Source organism: Dendrobium catenatum, unplaced genomic scaffold, assembly GCF_001605985.2.
Source record: "Dendrobium catenatum unplaced genomic scaffold, ASM160598v2 fragScaff_scaffold_227, whole genome shotgun sequence".
Classification (NCBI taxonomy): domain Eukaryota; kingdom Viridiplantae; phylum Streptophyta; class Magnoliopsida; order Asparagales; family Orchidaceae; genus Dendrobium; species Dendrobium catenatum.
The window spans coordinates 517,964-538,894 of NW_021318689.1; the positions used below are offsets into that span (position 1 = coordinate 517,964).

Genomic DNA, 20,931 nt, shown 5'->3' on the forward strand with positions numbered 1-20,931 from the left:
TGTTGGGCCAATCCGTGGACATCATTGTGGTCGAGTCCACCCATCCCTTAGTAACATCAGGGTTGCTACCCCACCCTGTAGGTCGTCACCTAGCCTTGATGGCAGACCCTCTATTGAGTTTTCTGTTGGATCGGTCCCATATGACTCTCCACTTGGGCAACTCCTAGCCATCCCAGTCAACTTTGTCTGAGCTCGCATCCTCTATGTGTGGTGGACCCTAATTTACCTCACCTTGAGGGTGACTTTTCCACCTTTCAACTTAATGTGAATTCTGAGGCTACCCAACCTTTGGCATCACCAGTCCTTGACCCTACAAGTGTGATTTTAACAAAGGAATGCATTAAAAAGAAAGAGTCCCCTAAACCTAAGACTGATTGCATCCATTTCGTGGATGCTAATGATATCATTGATAATGATGACTTCTTTGAGGACAAAACTGAAGTGATTGAATTAGATTCCCTGCATGACTTAAACCCTGATTTAGAAGATTTAGAACATTTAAACTTAATGTCTTAGCTCATCCCGATCCTAATTTCATTAAGGATATCCCTTCGGATAAGGTCTTTCTGGATGATATTAATTTGATCTCGAATGATACTGATCTGACCTTGAGTACAATGAAATTAAATTCGGAAAACATTAATTTGAATATGAATGATTATGAGCCTAATTTGAAAAATGAGCATCTCGTTTTATTTTATTTTTTTGGAGTCTATTTTGGGAGTTGCTCCTTTATATTTGCATTTGGAAGAGTGTGTCTTTCCTGATTGGGCTTATCCCACTATTTCCCGTACCAACTTTAATGTTAGAGAGTGTATTAACCCATACTTTTCTGTTATCTCTCTAACTGTTGTGCCCACATCTGTTCTGGACACTCTTCCCCATCTTTTGAGTCTCATACCCGCTGTTGACTCTTTGGGCCATCCTCTTGTGGTTATGGATCAGGACCCCTTGTCTTATCATATTCTTGATTCCTCCAATATGCCCTCCATGTTCTTGTCCTTCTCTGTTAAGGCCCATCTCTCTCCTAATTGGATGAATTTGCTACATTACCCTGCTGCCCCTAGGAGACTATATGTCACCTTAGTTGAAACTCCCTATGGAGATGTCCTTTTAGCTAAGAATGTCTTCATTGCTCCTCCTACACCAGTTCCCTTAAAGATGAAAACCTTTTGTCCTCTCATTTTGTGATTATTCCTTCTTTATTTCTATCTCTGTGTGCTTGTGAGCCAGTATATTTTTGTGTATTTCTCTTAGGTCTGTTTTCTTCCAAAAATCTTCCTCTGTTTAAACTTTTGTGTGCCGACAATTCATGTCAATTATTATACACACCAATTCTCTTGCATCACATATTTCTAATATTACCTATCTTGTTGAGTTTTGAAGTTTTGACACATGAATTTTTGCATAAAACATGTTGCATTTGCATTTCATATTGTTGTGTGTCCTTTGGTTTTGATTTATTTGAATTTTAAGCATATGCATTAATTATATGGGTTGCATAAAGATTTGAAGAAGATTAACAATATGCAACACTAATCTATGTTAATGATTAATTGGAATGGAAAATTTAAAGAATGAAGTTTTGGCGATTGAATGATCGAGAGCAATGTTGCACCGGTACGGATACGGTGACACGGATACGACATGATATTGATATGGGACACTGCAATTCTAACACATACAGGATAAGGGTAGGCACGGATACGGCATTATAATATATAAATCATACATAAAAAATAACAAATTAATCAAAGCATAACATTTGAAATGACAAAAAAAATTGAAAGCAACATCATTTGTAGCATTTTATCATATAATATCAAAATAAAAGTAAGCATTAAATATTTAAATGTCTAGTACAACAAAAACAAAAACATAAATTGTCCAGCATATGAAGTTTTTAATTAAAAGTACAAAGGATTGACACAATTAATCCACATGAATTTGAAACATGAAATTTTTTAATAAAAAGCAAGGTTTTAAAAGGCGAAATTGGGAATCGAGGCGTTTTTTCTAAGCGAGGCGAGGCATAAGCCTCGAGGCGGATCGAGGCGTAAGCCTCAAAACGATTAAAATAAATTAATTTAAAATTTTAAATAATGACAAAAAATAACAAAAATATTATGTGAACTATGAATTTGAAGATTTGTTTTAACATAATATTACTGGAATACAAGATTTAAAATAAACTCACTTAAAAATAAAACATCCCCTTAGGATCAAGACCCAAAGCAGGTTCATCATCACTTTGATTATCTTCGAAAGAATCTTCATAATTAATGTCAAAGTCATCCTCCAACTCTTCTTCATCTATAATATTTTTTCCTTTATCTCCTATATCAGTTAATATTTCATTAGCTCTAAAATGAAACAATAATAACATACAAAATAATTCATTATATTTAAGAATACCTTTAAATTTTTTTGAAGCTCCAATCTCACTTTGTTTCTTTCTTTTATATATTTGGATAGTTGCTTCATTGTCTTCTTCATTGAGAATAGGTTCATTAGACTCAGTGGGAGTCTCAGGACCAACCAAGGCATACAGAGGTGCGCCTTGGGCAATATCAGAATCCAGAACCTTGGCAGTTACAAGATTCAGTCCCTTCTTTGGCATAACGAGGTTGGGTTTGGGGTCTTCTTTGACCTGGAGCTGCGATGGCAGAAGCTTGATCTTCTTACCCGCATATTCAAACACGCAAGTGTTTGAACGCCCATAGATGTGAACAACATTGTCAAAGAGCCTGGCGCGCCCTAAGATGACTTGTCCAACATCCATAAACAGAATATCACATCACACGTTCTCCTTATAGTCAGCAAAGGAGATGGGTATGAGGCTGCGTTCCTTCACCTTTAAGGCAGTGGAGTTGACCCAAGCTACCTTATATGGATTGGGGTGAGGGATAACCAACAGGCTGAGCTTGGACACCATGCTGGATGAGACAGCATTGATGCAACTACCGCTATCCACTATGACCTTACAATTCTTATCCTTAAGCTTAGTGTAGGTATGGATGATAAGGACATCCGATCATGGAAAGTATATCAAAGACGTGGATGACTATCGATGGCCACGATCACACCGATCTATTTTTTATAATTATTGTATTAGTTTTATATTTTATGAGTTTTATTATTTTCTTCCGTTTATACCCTTGCTTAAAGGGTTTAGTCGTATGTGTGCCCTAGGGGCAAGTATGTCTTTTGTTTTCATTCATTATGTTTGGCTATATATAAGCCACTTGTATCTTTTTGGAAGGGGATGATTGATATATAAAAAGAAAAATTCTGGTTTTCTTGCTCTTTGTGAGTTGTTTGTGAGTTTTCCTCCATTCCTTAGTGGGTTGGATGAAGATAAAGTCCTTTGGTGATGAAGGCCACGTAACACCCTAACAGCCGGCGTGCTCTTGGGTTCTATCCTTTCAATTTTCTCACTGTTTTCTTCTTTCTCTTTGCTACCATTTTTCTCTCCTTGCTGTCACTTCTTTCTTTCACTCAAAACAGTCCACTTTCACTAGCCTCCCCCCTCCAAACCCCTTCCAACAACAGCCCGTCCCCACCACCCAGCAAATGACCCCTATCCCACCTCCCTTAACCAATGGCTACCCCAAATCATCCAAATCCAGTAACCACCGAGAGCCCTACCTCCACCACAAAATCAGCTCCCCAACTCCCAAGCCTTCAAAATGACTTTTCATATCCTTTGACCCTTTACATTCCACCAAACCTTAATTAGACTTTCAAATTCTGAAATCTAACTAATTTTGGAGATTTCCCAAGCCACCTCATCCCTCCCAAAATCAGCTATTAATTCTCCATCCACTTTCCCAAACCTTTCCATAATGACATCCACTTCCAATGTCATTTAATGAGCCATCTCATTAACTATTATTCCATTTACCAAAGCTCCAATTAATTTCTCAACTTTCCAATGCCTCCTCATTAATCCAAACTATTAATCCTATCTCATTTCTCTAGTCCCACTTAAATGTTATTAAGTGCAATCATAACTTCTCCCATTACTCATACACCCTTTCCTATGTGCTGCCATTAAGTGCTGGGCTGCTATCTTATGTTGCTGGTCTGTTCCATAACACCCTCCCAACTGTGCCCTTGCTGCTACCCAAGGTTTCCCCATGCTGCCCACGTCGAATCGCTGCTATTTTATCCTGTTTTCGGCTAAGAACTTGACGAAATTCAAGTGTGATTGATCAAGGACACATGAGGCTTCAATCTAAGGTAATTTTCCCTACATATCTCTCTAGTGTTTGTTGTTTTAGGTGGTAATTTATTTTGGAACTTAAATCTTAATTTTCTGCACATATCCATATCCCTACTTGAGTGTATGTGTGAGGTGAACCTAAGTAGTGCAACATTCAAATATTAACTTAGGGACTTTATTCCATGTTTCACAAGATATTTATTTTGCTCATTGAATGAGTTGTTTGGCATGCAATTAGTTTTTCTTTTCACTTAGTAAATTGCTATTTCTAAATCCTTTAAACTTTATTTTCTTTTTCAATCAACCTGCATTTTTTTTAATAGCTCTTTACACCCACACCCTCACAATCACATGCAAAATAACCACCCGTAGGTTTGTCCTGCATCACAATTTCTATTAAAAATGCCTTTAAGAATGAAAATCATTACCTCACTGTAGAGCTTGTCCAGAACTACAGCCGCCTTTTGATGAAACAATCTCTCAGCATCAACCTAATTGAGATGCGAGGTAGTTAGACAAATAGTTAAAAGAAGTTAAAAATGCTAATTGACCTTAATACCATAAAAGAAAATGCAAGATGCCATCCACAAGAGATATGGTGTATAGAAGCATCATAACACAAAAAAAAGGTCGGAGGAAAATATGCTGAGATGGGATAATTAATTCTTATTGTGTGTATTGTGTGATCCTAAAGGATGTTGGAATAAATGAAGTTCTTGAACTACTAGAGGAACTTAAAACCAACACAAAATTGTACTTATTTAGACCCTCGATGCGTCAGAAGCCTTGGCTTTGGTAGGAATCATATATGTGCCATGCACACATACATTTTAAGAACAGAAGTGTCCAATAGCATCTCAGCATCACATTTTCTAAAGCAATAGAGGTCTCTGGCGAGCGAGAAAATATTGTGTAGAGACAGGATGCAGAACGTCATCTAGAGACCAACCAGAATGTGCCACGTCAGCGGTACCGAGCTGCGGGGCCGACTGGTACCAAGCAGTACCAAGCTGTGGTACCGAGCACATGGGTGACGTGGCACATTATAGTTGGACTCTGTATGACGTTCGGTGTCCGCACCGAATAATTAATCTTGGCGAGCACCTTATCATTATCTAGTAATTTGCTAGAATCATTTCATTAGGTTATTTGACCTTTGTTATACAAATAGAGGGAAATATCTATAAAAATGAGCGCTTACGTAACTTCATACTTAAAGAATTGCATCTTCACACATTTTCCTTTTTATAAATCAAAATTGACGAAAATTTACTGTTTACCTATGGATAGACCTATTAAATGTTGAAAGTGAATTCTTATTTTATACACTGCATTTTGATTAATTCTTATTGTATATACTGTACATTTTGGTTCTTTCTTTTATGATTTATCAAAATAGCTCATAAATTTTGTTGACTATGTTGCAATGCTAATATCAGGCTGTGCAAGGACATTTCCCATGGACTTTAGATTATAATGTTTTTAATAGTCGGCACTAATGGAGAAAAAACACAATCTCATATTCCAACTCGAGCAATTTTGTGCATCCATACCATCTTTTAAGTAAATAAATATGCATTGAAACAAGAAAACAATGCATCAAGCTATATAATACTTTCTCTGATCTTTGAAATCTAAAACAACAGAAGCAATACCATTGCAAGAAGCCGCTGGAAAGTAACTTCTTGTTGTTGAGCCTCAACTGATAGCATAGCTTCTGTTGCTTCTCTTCCGAGTGCTGACAAAGCCCTTCTAAGCTCTGATAACTTCAATTCAGCATTTTCAAGCTTAGCAGCACTCTCTGTGCTATTAGCAACTTCCTTTGACCTCAGTTGGCGTTTTAGAACTTCAGCAGTCTAGCTGGCAAAATTTATTACCATACAGACGTCTAGAAGCATCAAATGTGTGGATTTATGAAAGAAATAATACCTGACCCTCGACATCCTGACTGATCTTCTTGTAGCGGTAAGTCAAGTGACGAGCATCCTCTAATGGAGCACCCATAACCATTGCCCTTAATGGTTCATAAACCTATTGAGGAAAAAGAACCTTAAACAATGAATTAGGAGACATTTACAAAATTGTACAAAAAATTCAAACTCAGCACAGCTGCTGCTAAATTCACGGATTTAAGTTTCATCTTAAAATTAAGAGCAGAAAAGTACATACCAAAAAACGTATAGCCAGTATATCCTTTTAATATTTCGATGCCCACGTATTACACTATATTTTATACCAATGGGCCATAATTTCAAGTAATTCTAAGATTGTTAAACATGTTTAATGCTTAACCGAAAGTATTTATCTATATGTTGTTACTGAGCCAGATTACCTGTTCACCAAGAACTCTCAGCAGATTCTCCCGCTCCATTTCCATTAAATTGTGAGAATTGCCAAAGTCACTAGAAGCCCTGGCAAGACCATACCCAGAAGCTTGATATTCATCTCCATATTTGCAACAATCTTGAGCTAGCTTTCTTACTGAAGAAATTTACCAAAAACAGATTTCAAATTGGAATTACAATTACTGTTAAAAAACTAATTGTGAGTTTAAAATCTGCTCACATATTTCTATTTGCTTGGAACTAACAGAAATAAAAGCTTCAACACCACGTGCAATATCCCGTTGCAAATGCTATCAAAGTGAAATGGAGAAAAAAAAAATCAGCAACTCAAGTTATTGCAGGCTACTAAGTTTCAACGGTCAAAATCCAAACAATATTGTCATTTTACCTTTGCTGCTCTAGTTGAGCTATACAGAACTAAAAGATTTTGGTGGCATTGATGTTCAGTTTCATCATGGAGGGCTGAATCATGCCCAAAACGCCCACTAAATTGCTTAAGGACTGCCTGTCAAACAAAAGATAACTTTACAAGTTGAGATCAGCAGGCTAGCTCTCTTCACTTGTTCTCTTACTTTCACGGAAATAGGTAACCGTGAGCAACGAGTTAAGTGAGGATAGGATGGTATAGTTTATCATCACAATTCTTCTAATTAAAGCATCATTAAGAACAAAATCTAATAAAACTATCATAATGGTGTCCTAAATTGAGAATGCTCTTACCTAGCAAAATGACTTTCAAAGCACCACCTAAATTTACCTGAGCAATCTCCATCAAAGCATCTTAAAGATCCGTTCATTAATAAAAGAACAATAATATGAATTTAAGGAATGCAAGCTCTATTACCAGATCAGATTGCCAGTTTCAAAAAAAGCTGCTGTTTTAATGGACCTTAAGTAAAGCAAGAGAACAGTTGAAAAATGTTACGACTCATGTTCTAGAAAAAAACTTTTGAAATCTAGTCTCAAGAAAAGTGGATGCAGTTACTAGACAAATCAGATTCAAATTAGGAAAAAACATGCATTATTAAAGAACTAATCGGCCAAAAAATTTACTAACTCTAGACTTACGATTCAAAGTGCAAAAGAAAATCAAGCAGATATGATCTAAAGATACTCTATCCTAGAAAGGGAAGTGTTTCTTGAACAAATATATTATTGTAAATTCTTTGTAAAAGTGGTTTGAAATTTAAATGAATAACAACTTTAGTAATTATCTGTGTGATTTAACGTAGAAAAATTATATTATATTATCTATTTCAAGGAGATAAGTTCGTAGTGAACTTGTTAGATGGAAAATTTTCAGAATAAATCTGGTGATAAACTCGGTGAACTAGCCCCATAGCAAACTCAGCTAATGAATTCCAAGAACTCAACTTCAATAGTGACCAAGCAAAAGTGGCTTAAGGACACACAGGGAAAGTTGGTGAACTCGTTCCATTGAAAATTCAACTCTTTTTCTTTGGTTAAAAAAAAGGTGAGAACAAACATGATTGAGATATTATTGAAGATGTTTGATTAAATAATCACAAATAGACTATGAACTTAAAGTCAACCAGCTATAAAACGAGAGCAGGCATTTTGAAAACATAGATCAATATTAAAAAAACCTTATTTCTTAAGCGACTACTTGACAAGATAAGAAAAATGTAGATCATATTCTTTGCAAACGGACCAGGCCACGGCTTCTATTTCGCGTCCCTCTGTAGCTCGTGTTCTTGTGGAACTTGATGTTTCTAAAAAATTTCCTTCGGAGGTTTGGTTAGACTCTGAGCTCAACGGCTACTTTCAAAAGGTGGAATTTGAAAACCTTCCTATTTTCTGTTCTCACTGTAAAATGCATGGCCACACTTTCAATGAATGTTATAGGTTGCACCCTCATCTTCGAAAAGGTAATGTTGTGGCTAAATCCTCTCACCAAATGTTGAAGTTCCTTCCGATAATGTTAACCTACAACCTGCGGTTCATATTGGTAATGTTAACCTGGATGTTGTGGAGAACGAAGGAATTATTTCTAGCTCTAAAGATGTCCCTTGTACTGATATTAATGGCTCTTTAAATACTTTGAATGATCTTGTACCTGTTTTACTAAACATTCCTGTTACGGCTCAGGTTTCTTGTGAGATTTCTCATCCTAAACAGCTCGAATCTAGTGGTGATGGTAATGACTCCCTTACTGATAAGGTATCCTTGGATAAGCAAGGGTTGATTGATTCTTCGTCTTTAATTGCTATTAATCCTGATGCTTCCATTATTAATCCTTTAACTACTAATGTTGGTGATGATTTATGCGATATTAGTAAGCAGGAACATGCTCATCCTAATCTTCAGATTATTCCTTTTGTTGGTGGTGAGTTCAGTCAAAAGGATTTAGTTGTTTTAGAGAATGCCCATCTTGGGTTACATATTACTGAGATGGATGGGGATGACTCTTTCGAGGATGGTGAGTTCCTCACCCGTGTTAATGGTACAGAATTTTTGCCGGATTGTAAGTCTCCTTCTAACTCTCTTCCTAACTATGATAACTTTACTAATAATGAGGACCTTGAATTTACTGCTACTTGTTTTGCTAAAGATGATTTGGATACTAGCTTTGTTAAAGGGCAAGGTAAACGTGGGAGAAAGAGTAAAAATTTTATGTTACAAACGGGAAGGAATACTAATCTTGTTTTAAAATCTAGTATCAGTACCAGATCTAAAAATATCCGTTAATTTGTTTTTATGGTTAAGTCGATTATTTGGAATGTAAGGGGCATTGGGAGTGCTTCATCTAAGCCACGGGTTAAGAATCTTTGTCGTATTCATGGTATCTCTATTCTGGTTTTGCTTGAACCCCTTGTTAATGTTTCCAAGTTAACTAGTACTGCTAAATTTCTTGGTTTTAAGCATGCGACGGCTAATTGTGCTAATAAGATTTGGGTTTTTTGGAAAGATCCGATTTATATCGATGTTATTGGTAATTTTAGCCAAGTGCTGCATTGTCATATTGATGTTTTTAATATTAAGTGTTATGCTTCTTTTGCTTATGCGACTTCTTCTCGTGGCATTAGGAAAGTTTTGTGGGATCAGTTAGCTGATTTTTGTAGTTTGCCTTATGGACCGTGGCTGGTAGGGGGTGATTTTAATGTCATCTCCTCTCCTTCTGACTGTTCTGGGGGTTCTTCCCCTAACTCTTATTCCATGGAAGATTTTAATAATATGATTATTCACTGTAATCTCATTGACATTGGTTATTCTGGTAATCAGTTTACCTGGAATAGAGGTCGGCTTTAGCAAAGATTGGATCACATTTTATTTAATAATTGCTGGATTAATTCTTTTACTTCTGTCTTTGTTGAGCATCTTAGCCGCACTCTCTCGGATCATTCTCCTTTGCTTCTTACTTTTAATGCTAATCAGATTAATGATGTTCCTCAATTTTGTTTTCAAAATATGTGGCTTCAGCATGAGTCATTTTTTGGTGTTGTTCAAGATAATTGGAATGCTTGTCTTCATCCTTATAATTCTATTGGGGGTATGAAAAGGCTTTGGTTTAAATTGAAGAGGCTTAAGCAAGTCTTAAATTGGTGGAACCGCCATGTTTTCAAAAATATTTTCACTAATATTTTAAATGCTGAAGATTTGGTTAATGATAGAGAAAGTTTTTGCCTTGATTATCCTACTGATGCTAATTTTGCCTCTCATAGAGAGGCTAAAGCTAACCTTTCTAATCTTCAGGCTCAAAAAGAGACTTTTTGGAAACAAAAGGTTGATTCTAAGTTCTTGGTGGAAGGTGATAATAATACTAAGATCTTTCATGCTCTGGTTAATCATAAACGTGCCTCTAATTCTATCCTTAAGATTGCTCGTGATGATGGGTCCCTTACAGATAATGGTGAGGAAATTTCTTTGTTGGCTATTCAGCATTTTACTAATAGACTCAATAAAAATTTTTCTCCTTCTAAATTGATTAACCCGGCTATTATTGCTTCTCTTGTTTCGGAGGTGGAGAATGTGATGCTTTCTAGCCCCCCTTCTTTTGAGGAATTTAAAACTACTGTTTTTTATATGAATTGCAATTCTGTGGCTGGCCCTGATGGTTTTACTACTAAATTTTTTTAAAAAACTTGGGATATTATTAAGAATGATCTTTGTGCTGCTGTCTTGGATTTCTTTGGGGGTCCATATGCTAAGTATTTTGCTTCTACTTCTATTTTTCTCATCTCTAAGAATTGTAATGCTTCTTGTTGGGATGATTATAGACCTATTAGTCTTTGCACTTGTGGGCTCCGAAAATTCGGCCCCAGCCTCCACTCGCTTTTCTTATTCGGCGAGGGAGTTTTAACGAACTAAGTTCCGAGGTAAATTTTGGAAGGCAGATGGGTTTGTAGATAAGACACTACCCAGAGATTTCGCCCTCATTTTGCGAGGACTTTATGATCTGAGTTCTGGTTTCCTATAGGCGCAAGCCCCTATAGTTAATTACCCCTCCCGATCACGAGAGAGAACTTTCGATTAAGGCTAGTCGTCAATCAGATAGTAGAGAATACGTGTTATCTGGCATATAGTAGCAGCAATGAGTTTGAGATTGGAAAGATTGGATTGGGAAAATTGGATTTAAATTTGGGTATTTGGAAATGTTTGGAAAGTTTGGAAATAGTTGAGAATTTGGGAACTTGAAATCTTGGAGGATTTGATATTAAAAATAGAAATTACACCATCTTGCACTTAAAGCGGATGGTGGGGGAATGGATGATGGGCCCGATCAAGATCCCATGGTTCCGTCATCCCGGGCCACCGTGGTCCCTGGTCTACTTAGTCAGAGGAGGTAGTCGACCCAACCTGACAGAAGGATCCTTGTCGGCAGCCATGGGTTGCTTCGTCCAAGGGAACCTTGTAGACCGGGGTTGGATGTTTGTCTAAGGGGACAAATTTGAATCCACCTTAGCTAACAGAGGGCTTTGTGCCCTATCGATCATATCCTATTGATTCATATCTCAAGGATTTAACGCCATTAAGAAGCGTATTGGCTCTGGCCATAACCGCTATCTGTGGTGCCATTTGGCGGCAAAACCACTCGGTTCAGAGGGCCCCGGGTCATAACCGTTTACCTGCAGTGCCATTTGGCGGCGAAACTGCCGGTTAGAGGACACGTACCACGTCCTTACTGGCAAAAGATTGTTTGAGAATGGATCCTAGTGATATTTTCGACTAGGCATTTGGCTCTTTGTGAGCTAGAGTAAATTTCAATTTGTCCGCCTCGACAAACTGTTGCGGAGGGCGGATGGATTTTGCTTTAAGTTTTTTTGATGGATTTATTTCATTTTAAAATATTTTTGGAATTTTGGGATTTTGAGATTTTGTGAGTTTTGGATATTTGTGGAATTTTGATACTTGTATGGACATTTGGATTTTGGATGATCTTTGGAATTTTTGGATTTGGATTTTTATGAGTTTTTGGCGAGCTATGAAATATTTGGAAATATTTGTGAACCCCTCCGGTTGAGATTTACATTCAACACGGCCATCATCGGGGTGTTTGGGGGTCATTTCTATTTGTAGCTTGAACCTTGTCAACTCAATCGAGCTATTGACTGAGGATTCGGGTTTCGTAGGCTTCGTGCCCTTTGATAGTGAATTCTTATTGTGTAGGCCTTAAAGGCCCGATATGAATGTTTTAAAGCAAATACGCCAGTCGCAACACTTTATATTGCTTAAGGTTCGAACCCTGTCGACTTCTATTGACCCGTATAGAAGGATCGACCTTGAATCACTTGTCAACCCGCGCATCATCCCTAAACGTCACGTGTGTACCAATAACACGCTCGCGGGGCCCATGCGGGTTTATTAATTATTTTTACCCCTTTAGTGTACCTATGTGTATACAATTTATAGTGCACGTGCAGGGGTACTTTGAAATAAATTGTAGACACCTTCTGTCTGCTTGTACGAATGTTGCAGATTGGTGGCTGGCGTAGCAGCTTCTGGATAGAATTATTCGCTGCTTCGTACAGGATGAACGTCGTGCACTATTTGTGATTTTTGTAGCGGGTCATAGTGCACTAACTATCTCTTGCCTTTTGCTTGTTGTTGATGTCTTGTGTTTTGTCGAAGATTATATTTTGCTTGTATATGACATTTTGCATACTATGAGAGACTTCTACATAATCGCTAGTATTATCCAAAATAATTTTTCGATCATCATAGCTCCCAAGGAATAGTTTGTATTGTGTACAAGTGAGCCGACCTCAATTGTAGTGACTATATCGCAACCTTAATTGCCAAACACCTCGGTATCTGTTCTTCCATTGGATGGTTGTTAGTTGTAGAGATGCCACAAGGAACCTATCACACTCGTAGAGCACATATCATTTATTTTACAGATCAATTTGATTAATGCCCGAGTTGCTTCAGTTCAAACATTCCTCATTTGTGTACACTTGAGATCTCTTTTACTATGTATTTTCTTGAGATCAAATTGTTGCTAATGATAGTAATACTATTGCATTTCTTTATGCGTCACTTGTAAGATTCATATAAGCGCCATACATCTTTCCTCGTAGTTATGCTCATATATGCTTATGTATGCATTCACAATTATGTCATATTGACCTACATTTGTAAATAAGCATCACAATTGTGTGAAGATTGTTGGGAGTCTCTACCGATTATTTTTTTCATCTGAAATTCAATTGGTCTTCTCCTTGCATTGTGATTATATACTCACTTATTAATGTATATACAGCAATTTGATTATTACCCAAACTTGGGTTTAGTTATTTTAAGATTGAAATCATCCATAACCCTTCATTTGAGTTCAAAGATGAGTTCTTATCCAGTGTTTATAGTCTCGCTTTGTGTTCGAGTGCAAGTTCTATATCCTTGCCAAATTGTTCAAGTTTATGTCACTTCGCATGAGTTCCGAGTCCGATCCAATAAATGGAGTTCAAATCAAGTTCTATGTCTTTGCCCAAATTGCATCAAGTTCATAGATTCTTTTGATGTTCAAAAGCTTACAAGTTAATTTTAAGTTCTCTGTGTTGTCTTATAGCTTGAGTCCAAATTCATTAAAAAGTCCTTGCAAGTCAGGATTGTCTCTTTACTTGGTTCGAACCAAGCTCTTGCAAAACATGATTCAAGTTCGTTATTCTATGTATGTGCTTAAAGTCCCTGTTGTTACTGATTCAAGTCCAAATGCACAAGTTTCAAGTTCAATCTCATTTGCACATTTTTTATTATGGGATTCAAGTTAATTAAGTAGATTAAGTAAGTCACAAATCTACATCTGCTCAAGTCTTGTCTGTATTGTCAAACAAATATTTTCGGCAGCCTCCCGGCGTCTCCCCGATTTAGGGAAAACAAGAGGCAGCACTACCGCCACGCACCAAAAACGGTGACGGTGGTGTTTGTAAGACCTCAACGACGGTTGCCTATTATTATTTGTTCTCCCACCACTGGCCACAAATGACGTGTCATGTGGGTTTTAAAAAGTATTTTATATAAAAGACTAATCATGTTTGCGTATTCCCCTTGCCCGGGGTACTTATAATGGACCCCCGTTACGCATACGTGCCGCCATGGGTCCGATCCCTACCAATGGCCAACAAAGCGTGCATAGACAGTCGTACCGATTTGCCACTTGAATACATGAAGTAGGGTTTTGAGTTTAGAAGATTCATACCTACCGACGTGGGATTAGTCCGTGGATGACACATGGATCGAGGTCCACTCGCCCTACTCAAATGCGTAGGTGTCCGCACGAGTTCCCTCCTACCACGGCCAACAAAGGCGTCTTAGTGGTTTTTGCCGTGTCCGACACGACGAACCGAGGTAAAGAGAGTGGAGGGGATTAATTTTATTTTATTAACCTTAATTTATAATAATTAAATTAATTAAAAGAATATGAAAATAATTATTATTTAGTAATATATTATACTATATCGATAATTAGTAGTTAATTATAATTAAAATAATTAATTTTGATTAATTAAAATTAATTAATAATAATTAATTAAAAGATAATTAGTTGTGATTAAATAATTAATCATAACTAATCATCATTATTTAATTAATTATAATTAAAATAATTTATTTTAATTAATTAAAACTAATTACATATTAATTTTAATTAACTATAATCAAGATAATTAATCATAATTAAATAACTAATTATAAACAATTATCATTATCATTAATTAATAATTATTAATTTATAATTAAAAATAATTATATAATAATTATAATAATAATAAAAAAACAAATCATTTTCTTCTCCCTTTTCTGTTCGGCATAGTAACGGGATTTGGCCGAAAGAGCGTGAAAGGGAGGGAATTACCTTCACGGTAAGGGAGCTCCCGTTGTTTGCTTCCGCTCAAAATGTTGTAACTTCCGATCCCAATAGGAGATGGAGATCGTGGAAGGAGCAAAGTCGAAGGGCACGAAGGAGCTGAAGAAGGGCTCGGGTCTCTCTCTCTCGGTTTGGGCTGAAGGTCGGAGGAGGACGGGGAGTCGTGGATGTCGGGAGGAGAAGCAGGTAAGGGGGCGATGGGATGGGAGTTGGGGTCGGTCGTGGAAGCAGGGGCGTTCGATCGTGGGATTCGCGAACGAGAAAAGAGCAGCCGGAGGTGTCCACTCGATTGGCTTTTAAAGGCGTTGAAGAGCGACGATCGAGAGCGGGATTCATGCAGGAATCGCGGAGATGAGACGCAAGCGGCGCCGACTCAGCGTATCCTCGGCAGGATTCGTGGACCCGATGGCTTACAGGTATTTTGATTGATTTTTTTTTTGTTCTGTTGGTGAATACCTAGAGGTCAACAGCACTTTTTTCAATAAACTGCTTTCTAAAATTTTCATGTCTAGGTTATCTACTGTTCTTCCCAACATCATTTATCAGTTTCAAATGGGCTTTGTTAAAGGTCGTTCTATTTATGATAATATTTTGCTAGCTCAAGAATTTTGCCATGATTTGGATAATAAGGTGAGGAGTGGTAATTCTATCCTCAAGCTGTACATTTCCAAAGCTTATGATAATATTAATTGGCAGTTCATTTATAACATCCTGCAGTCTTTTGGTTTCAATTTAGATTTTATTAATCTTATTAAGAACTGTATTGAGGGGTCCTACTTTTCTATGATTATTAATGGCAAAAGTTCGGGTCTTTTTAAGTCTTCTCATGGGTTAAGACAAGGTGACCATATGTCCCCGGCGCTCTTTATTATTGTTATTGACTACCTTTCTAGGAGTATCGCTAGCATGTTTGATTGTCATCCTAACATGTTTTTCAAAACTAAGGGGGGCTTCCCTATTTCTCACCTGTGTTTTGCTAATGATTTTATCATTTTCATGAATGCCTCTCGGCCTAATAGTGTTAGACTTATGAAATTTTTTCAAGATTTCTACAATAGTAGTGGTTTATCCTTAAATAATCACAAAAGTTGTTTTATTATCCCTAATAGTATGAAGAGGAACCGTATTCCTATCATCAAGAATCTTACTGGTTTTGTGCATGGGCAGTTAGCTATTAAGTACCTTGGTATTCCTTTATTTAAGGGTATGAAAAAGTCTTTTTTATTCAATGATTTAATTGCTTCTGTTCAGCATAAACTTATGTCTTGGGAATCTAATTTTTTGAGTTATGGGGGTAGGCTTACTCTTATTAAAAGTGTTCTATGTTCTCTTCCTGTTTATTATTTTCAAACTATGCTTCCCACTAAATGGGTGTGTAATCGTATTGATATTATCCTTAACAAGTTTTTTTGGAAAAGTGCTGCTACTAACACTAAAATTACGTGGGCCTCCTAGGATAAATGCTATGGTATTTTGAATGAGGGAGGCCTTGGCTGTAAATCTATGCACGATCTGACTCATGCTTTTTCTTATAAACTCTGGTTCAATTTCCGTGCTAATCTTTCTTTATGGGCTAAGTTTATGAATTCTAAATACTGTGGTATGAAGCATCCTTCTACTTGCTATGTTAATAATGGTGATTCCAAAGTTTGCATAGAATGTGTTAGATTAAATTGGAGGTGGAGCCTCTCATTTCATGGGGCCTTGGTTGTGGTAATGTTTTTTTCTAGCAGGATAATTGGCTGAATCTGGATTCTATTGACTCTCTTATTAATTCGTCCTCCATTGAGAATGTTAAGGTGAGCCACTTTATTTCTAACAATGGTTGGGATGTTAATAAGCTTACCGATGTGGTTCCTAATGCTATTATTCAAGTGATTCTCTCTATTCCGATTAACACTGATTCTAATAATGTTATCTTATTTAAGTTAGCAAATGATGGCTTATTTAGACTGAAAGATGCTTGGCATAATTTTAGAATTAAAAAGGAGGTGAGTTTAATTTACTCTAGGATCTGGCATAAAAATATCCCAGCTACGGTCTCTACCTTTGTTTGGAGAATTTTAAATAATTTTATTCTTACGGATGATATTATGTCTAAACGTGGTTTTTTCATTACTTCTAAGTGTCATTGATGTTTCCATATCGAGAATATGCACCATGTCTTTGTGTCTGGGCCTATTGCGATTAAAACCTGGTGTTTCTTTGATGATCTTTTTAAGCTTAACAAGTTTAAGGGGACTTTGTCTATTAATGAGCTGATTCAAATTTGGGAGGTGAATTATAAAGGTCATGTTAGGAATGTTACCTTTTCTTTGATCTTTTGGTATCTTTGGTTGGAAAGGAACAATGATGTGTTCAATGGTATTAAAATGGAGGCGTCCAGAGTTATTCATAATGTGAAAGACAAGTTATTTCGCCTAGTTTCTATTAATTTAATCTCTAGGAAAGGCTTTTATCAGTATTATCATGTTGCTTCCACCCTTGGTTCTAATTTGCAACAGTTTTCTACTAATTCTAGGCCTCGGGTGGTTGTTTGGGTTAAGCCGAGGATGGGCACTTTTAAACTTAATATTGGTACTGAGGTGGTTAACACTTCTTTAGGATGTGGTGGTATTATTAGAGATGGCTATGGTAATTTCATCATTGGTTTTGCGGGGCCTCATTCTGGCAATTTTCGGTTGGCCATTTTGAACTCTATTATCTATGGGTTAAATTGTTGTCTTTCTCTAGGTATTTACAGCATTACTATTGAGGTTAACTGTCTTCTGGATGTTCAATGTTTAATTTGTGATGTGGATGGTCCTTGTGCTCCTGAGGTGTTTTACATTAATCGTGCTATCAAGTTCTTAACTATTAATGTTCATACTGATTTTTCTTATGTGCCTAAAGATGGGAATGCCTGTGCTAGGTGGCTTGCTCGGGTTAGCGCAGGTAATTCTGGTTTTAATGACTTTGTGGAAGCTAATTCACCTCTTCCCCTTAGAGGCCTTATTAATCTGGATAAAATTTCTACGCCTTATGTTAGTATTTAGTTGGCTCTTGTCCAGCTTTTGGGTTTTGTTTTATGTCCAGCTACTCTGCTGTTTTGCTTTGGCTTGCTGAGTTTTTTTTGGTTGATGGCCTTTGTTCTGATTTATGGTCTAGAGAATCTGGTTGTGTTTGTCCATTTGGGTTCCTGGCTCCATTCTGTTGGTTGGAGCTTTGTCTGTAGGTTTTGGTTGCTGGTTGTGTTTTTTTCCTTCTTCGTTAATTTGGGGTTGTTTGCTGGGTTGTCTGTTGGTTTTTGTTTTCCTTTTCTGGGTTGGGTTTGGCATTTTGGTTTCCTGCTCTTATTTTGTTGTTGGGTGGGAGCCTTGTTGTTTGGATTCGTTGTTGGTGCGGGTTGGTTTTGATTGTTGCTGTTCCTCCGTTTCCATGGTGGATTACTTGGGTTCTTCTGGCCCTTGCTGGACTCTTAATATTTTGATCTGCTATTATGCTGGTGGTTATTCTGCGATCTTTGTTTTAGGGCCTTTTTTGGGGGTCTACCACAATTTTGATGGTTTGAGGTGGGGTGACCTTATCTGTTCTAAGGGGTTTTTGCTGTCCATTTGTGATATGTCTGGTTGGAAGAGGGCGGGTTTTAATGTTATTCTTTTCAGGGCTATTTATTTTACTCAATTCTTGTTGGTCTTTTGCAGGGATACCTTACAAATTTCCTTTGAGTGGGATTATTTCTTTATTGGTATGTGCCCATCTTCGCTCTTTTCCTTTGTGTTGTTTTTTCTTCTTTTTTGCAGGTGTTTTTTGGATCCTTCAGTATTGCAGTAATTTTTGGATATGGTAGCCTATGCTGATTGTTGTTTTGATCTGTCTCCCCATTTTTTGAGTGTTCACCCTTGAGCACCGTAGAATGTACCTAGGCTTCATTGTATTCTAGTTTAGTAGGGATCTTGAACTTTTAGGTTTTTTTTATTTTTGGATTGTAGCTCTTTTGAGCATTAGTCAAGCTCGAGGTCCCTTTAAGGACCTTGTAATTTCTCCTGTATATTAACGCGTAGGCCCCGCCGTGGGTTTCCCCTAAAAAAAAAATCTCGCTTATAAGAAGCAACAAGTGGCTCGTAGTGCAGCACTATAATTCATCTACAAGCAAGTACATTCAACCTTACAAGCTACAATGGTTAGCGAAGATGTATTCAAAAAGTCTGAGGCAAATGTTTCCTTCATACAATCAACATCACTGGATTGGGAGAGAATACACCGACTCTCTTCAAACCGAAGAATTTGACATGCAACAAATACATCAGTCTCCTTGTGGCCAATCTGTAAACAACACTAGTCTACATCTAGGAACATATATATTGTCTATATGTAATGATAAAAGATTCTTCTTGCATACAATCACTTGCTCGTGGATCAAAGCAGAAATGTTTACAAGCAATAATGAATATACCAATTCACTTACAAACAATATGTTGGGAGATCACAACCTCTCTCTAAAGTCAACTTGCAAGCACAACCAATGCTCCATAATGCATACAGTAAGTAACTCATGAAGGTGATGATGGTTTAGAATGCACAACAAAGATGTTAACCCGTGCCACCAAAGGAGGTTCTGATGATAATACTAGTAAATATAGTAAATCATTAATCAACTTGCATGTGGATGATGGCGGGGATATCATTTATGATGAAACCCCTATGCATATGGGTACTCATGCGACGCAAATATTTGAAAGAAATGGCAATGATCTATAATACATGTGCAATCCTACAAGCTATTGTAGGGGAACCCTTCATTCTTATAATGATCATATCTATCAATAACAATGGTGAATGCATTGTTAGTATGATAGATTCTTTGTAGGAAAGATATGGAAGATCATGATGAATACAAGGACTTACCATCAATAGTGGAAAGTACATGTTATGCATAATAGTATACACAAGCGGGTTATGATCAACATGTTGTGAAAACCACAACACCCTTATAATCAATCACTGTTCAACGTTAAACAAATACATTGAGCCATTACAAGCAAAGATGGAGGATATATAGTGGATGTAGCCTCCTACGAGATGTAGGCTCTTACGAGTTATCGTAGAAAACCCATTGCACGCTTGATCTGATATTCACAAGCAAGATGCTAAAGGATCACAACAAATGCAAGCACCTACGGGTTAAAGTATGAGATTCGTTAGTGCACTACAATCCACCTGCAAAAAACAACAAGTAATGCACGACAGTCTATCTATACAAAGCAGCAAATAACTCAATCTACAAGCTGCTACGCCACACCACCAAATCTGCAACCTTCGTACAAGCAGACAGAAGACGTCAACAAAGTCTGAAATAAATGCCCCCGCACATACACTATAATATGTATGCACATAGGTACACTAAAGGGGTAAATACAATCACAAAACCTGGATGAGCCCCGGCGAGCATGTTATGGGTATACAAGTGACGTCTAGTGATGCTACGCGGGCTAAATGATGAATCTATGTTCGAACTCAATTCTTCCCGATATGGTTCGAAACATTAAATAAGTATGCGGTCACGAGGTCGATCAGGATATTTATTTTATACATTCATATTAGACCTTCAAGGTCCTTTATAAGAAAGATTCATCAATAAAATCTTTCACTCGCATGGGGCCCGACGAGCATGTTATTGGTGCACACGTAACGTCTAGAGATGCTGCGCGGGTCAACAAATTTGAACTCGATCCTCCTATGTAGGTAAAAAGGAGTCGACAGGATTTAATTATAAAATACCCCCAAGCACCCGCATGGGCCCCGACAAGCGTGTTATAAGTATACACATGACGTCAGGGGATACTGTGCGGCTCAAAAAGTAAATTCAAGTTCGAACCCGATTCTTCTATGCAGATCAATAGGAGTTGACAGGATTCGAACCATCAAATAAATATACGGTTATGGGGACAGATATATTTATTTTAATACATTCATATTAGGCTTTCAAAGTCTATAATAATGAAAATTCACTAACAAAGCATAAAGCCTACAAAACTCAATTCTCTATCGATAACTTA

At 37.1% G+C, this 20,931-nt stretch overlaps 1 protein-coding gene across 2 annotated transcripts in view; it reads right to left on the bottom strand.

Annotated features, from left to right (window-relative positions):
- LOC110110085 (SH3 domain-containing protein 2) overlaps nucleotides 1–20,931 on the bottom strand; it is a 55,953-nt gene that overhangs the window by 23,248 nt on the left and 11,774 nt on the right. For both annotated transcript variants that reach the window (XM_020841392.2, XM_020841391.2), the window contains exons 2-7: nucleotides 6,959–7,075; nucleotides 6,791–6,860; nucleotides 6,558–6,706; nucleotides 6,155–6,256; nucleotides 5,881–6,081; nucleotides 4,654–4,716 (exon numbers count right to left, since the gene is read on the bottom strand). In XM_020841392.2, the coding sequence (XP_020697051.1) occupies nucleotides 4,654–4,716; nucleotides 5,881–6,081; nucleotides 6,155–6,256; nucleotides 6,558–6,706; nucleotides 6,791–6,860; nucleotides 6,959–7,075 (702 nt within the window). The remainder of the gene's footprint in view (nucleotides 1–4,653; nucleotides 4,717–5,880; nucleotides 6,082–6,154; nucleotides 6,257–6,557; nucleotides 6,707–6,790; nucleotides 6,861–6,958; nucleotides 7,076–20,931) is intronic.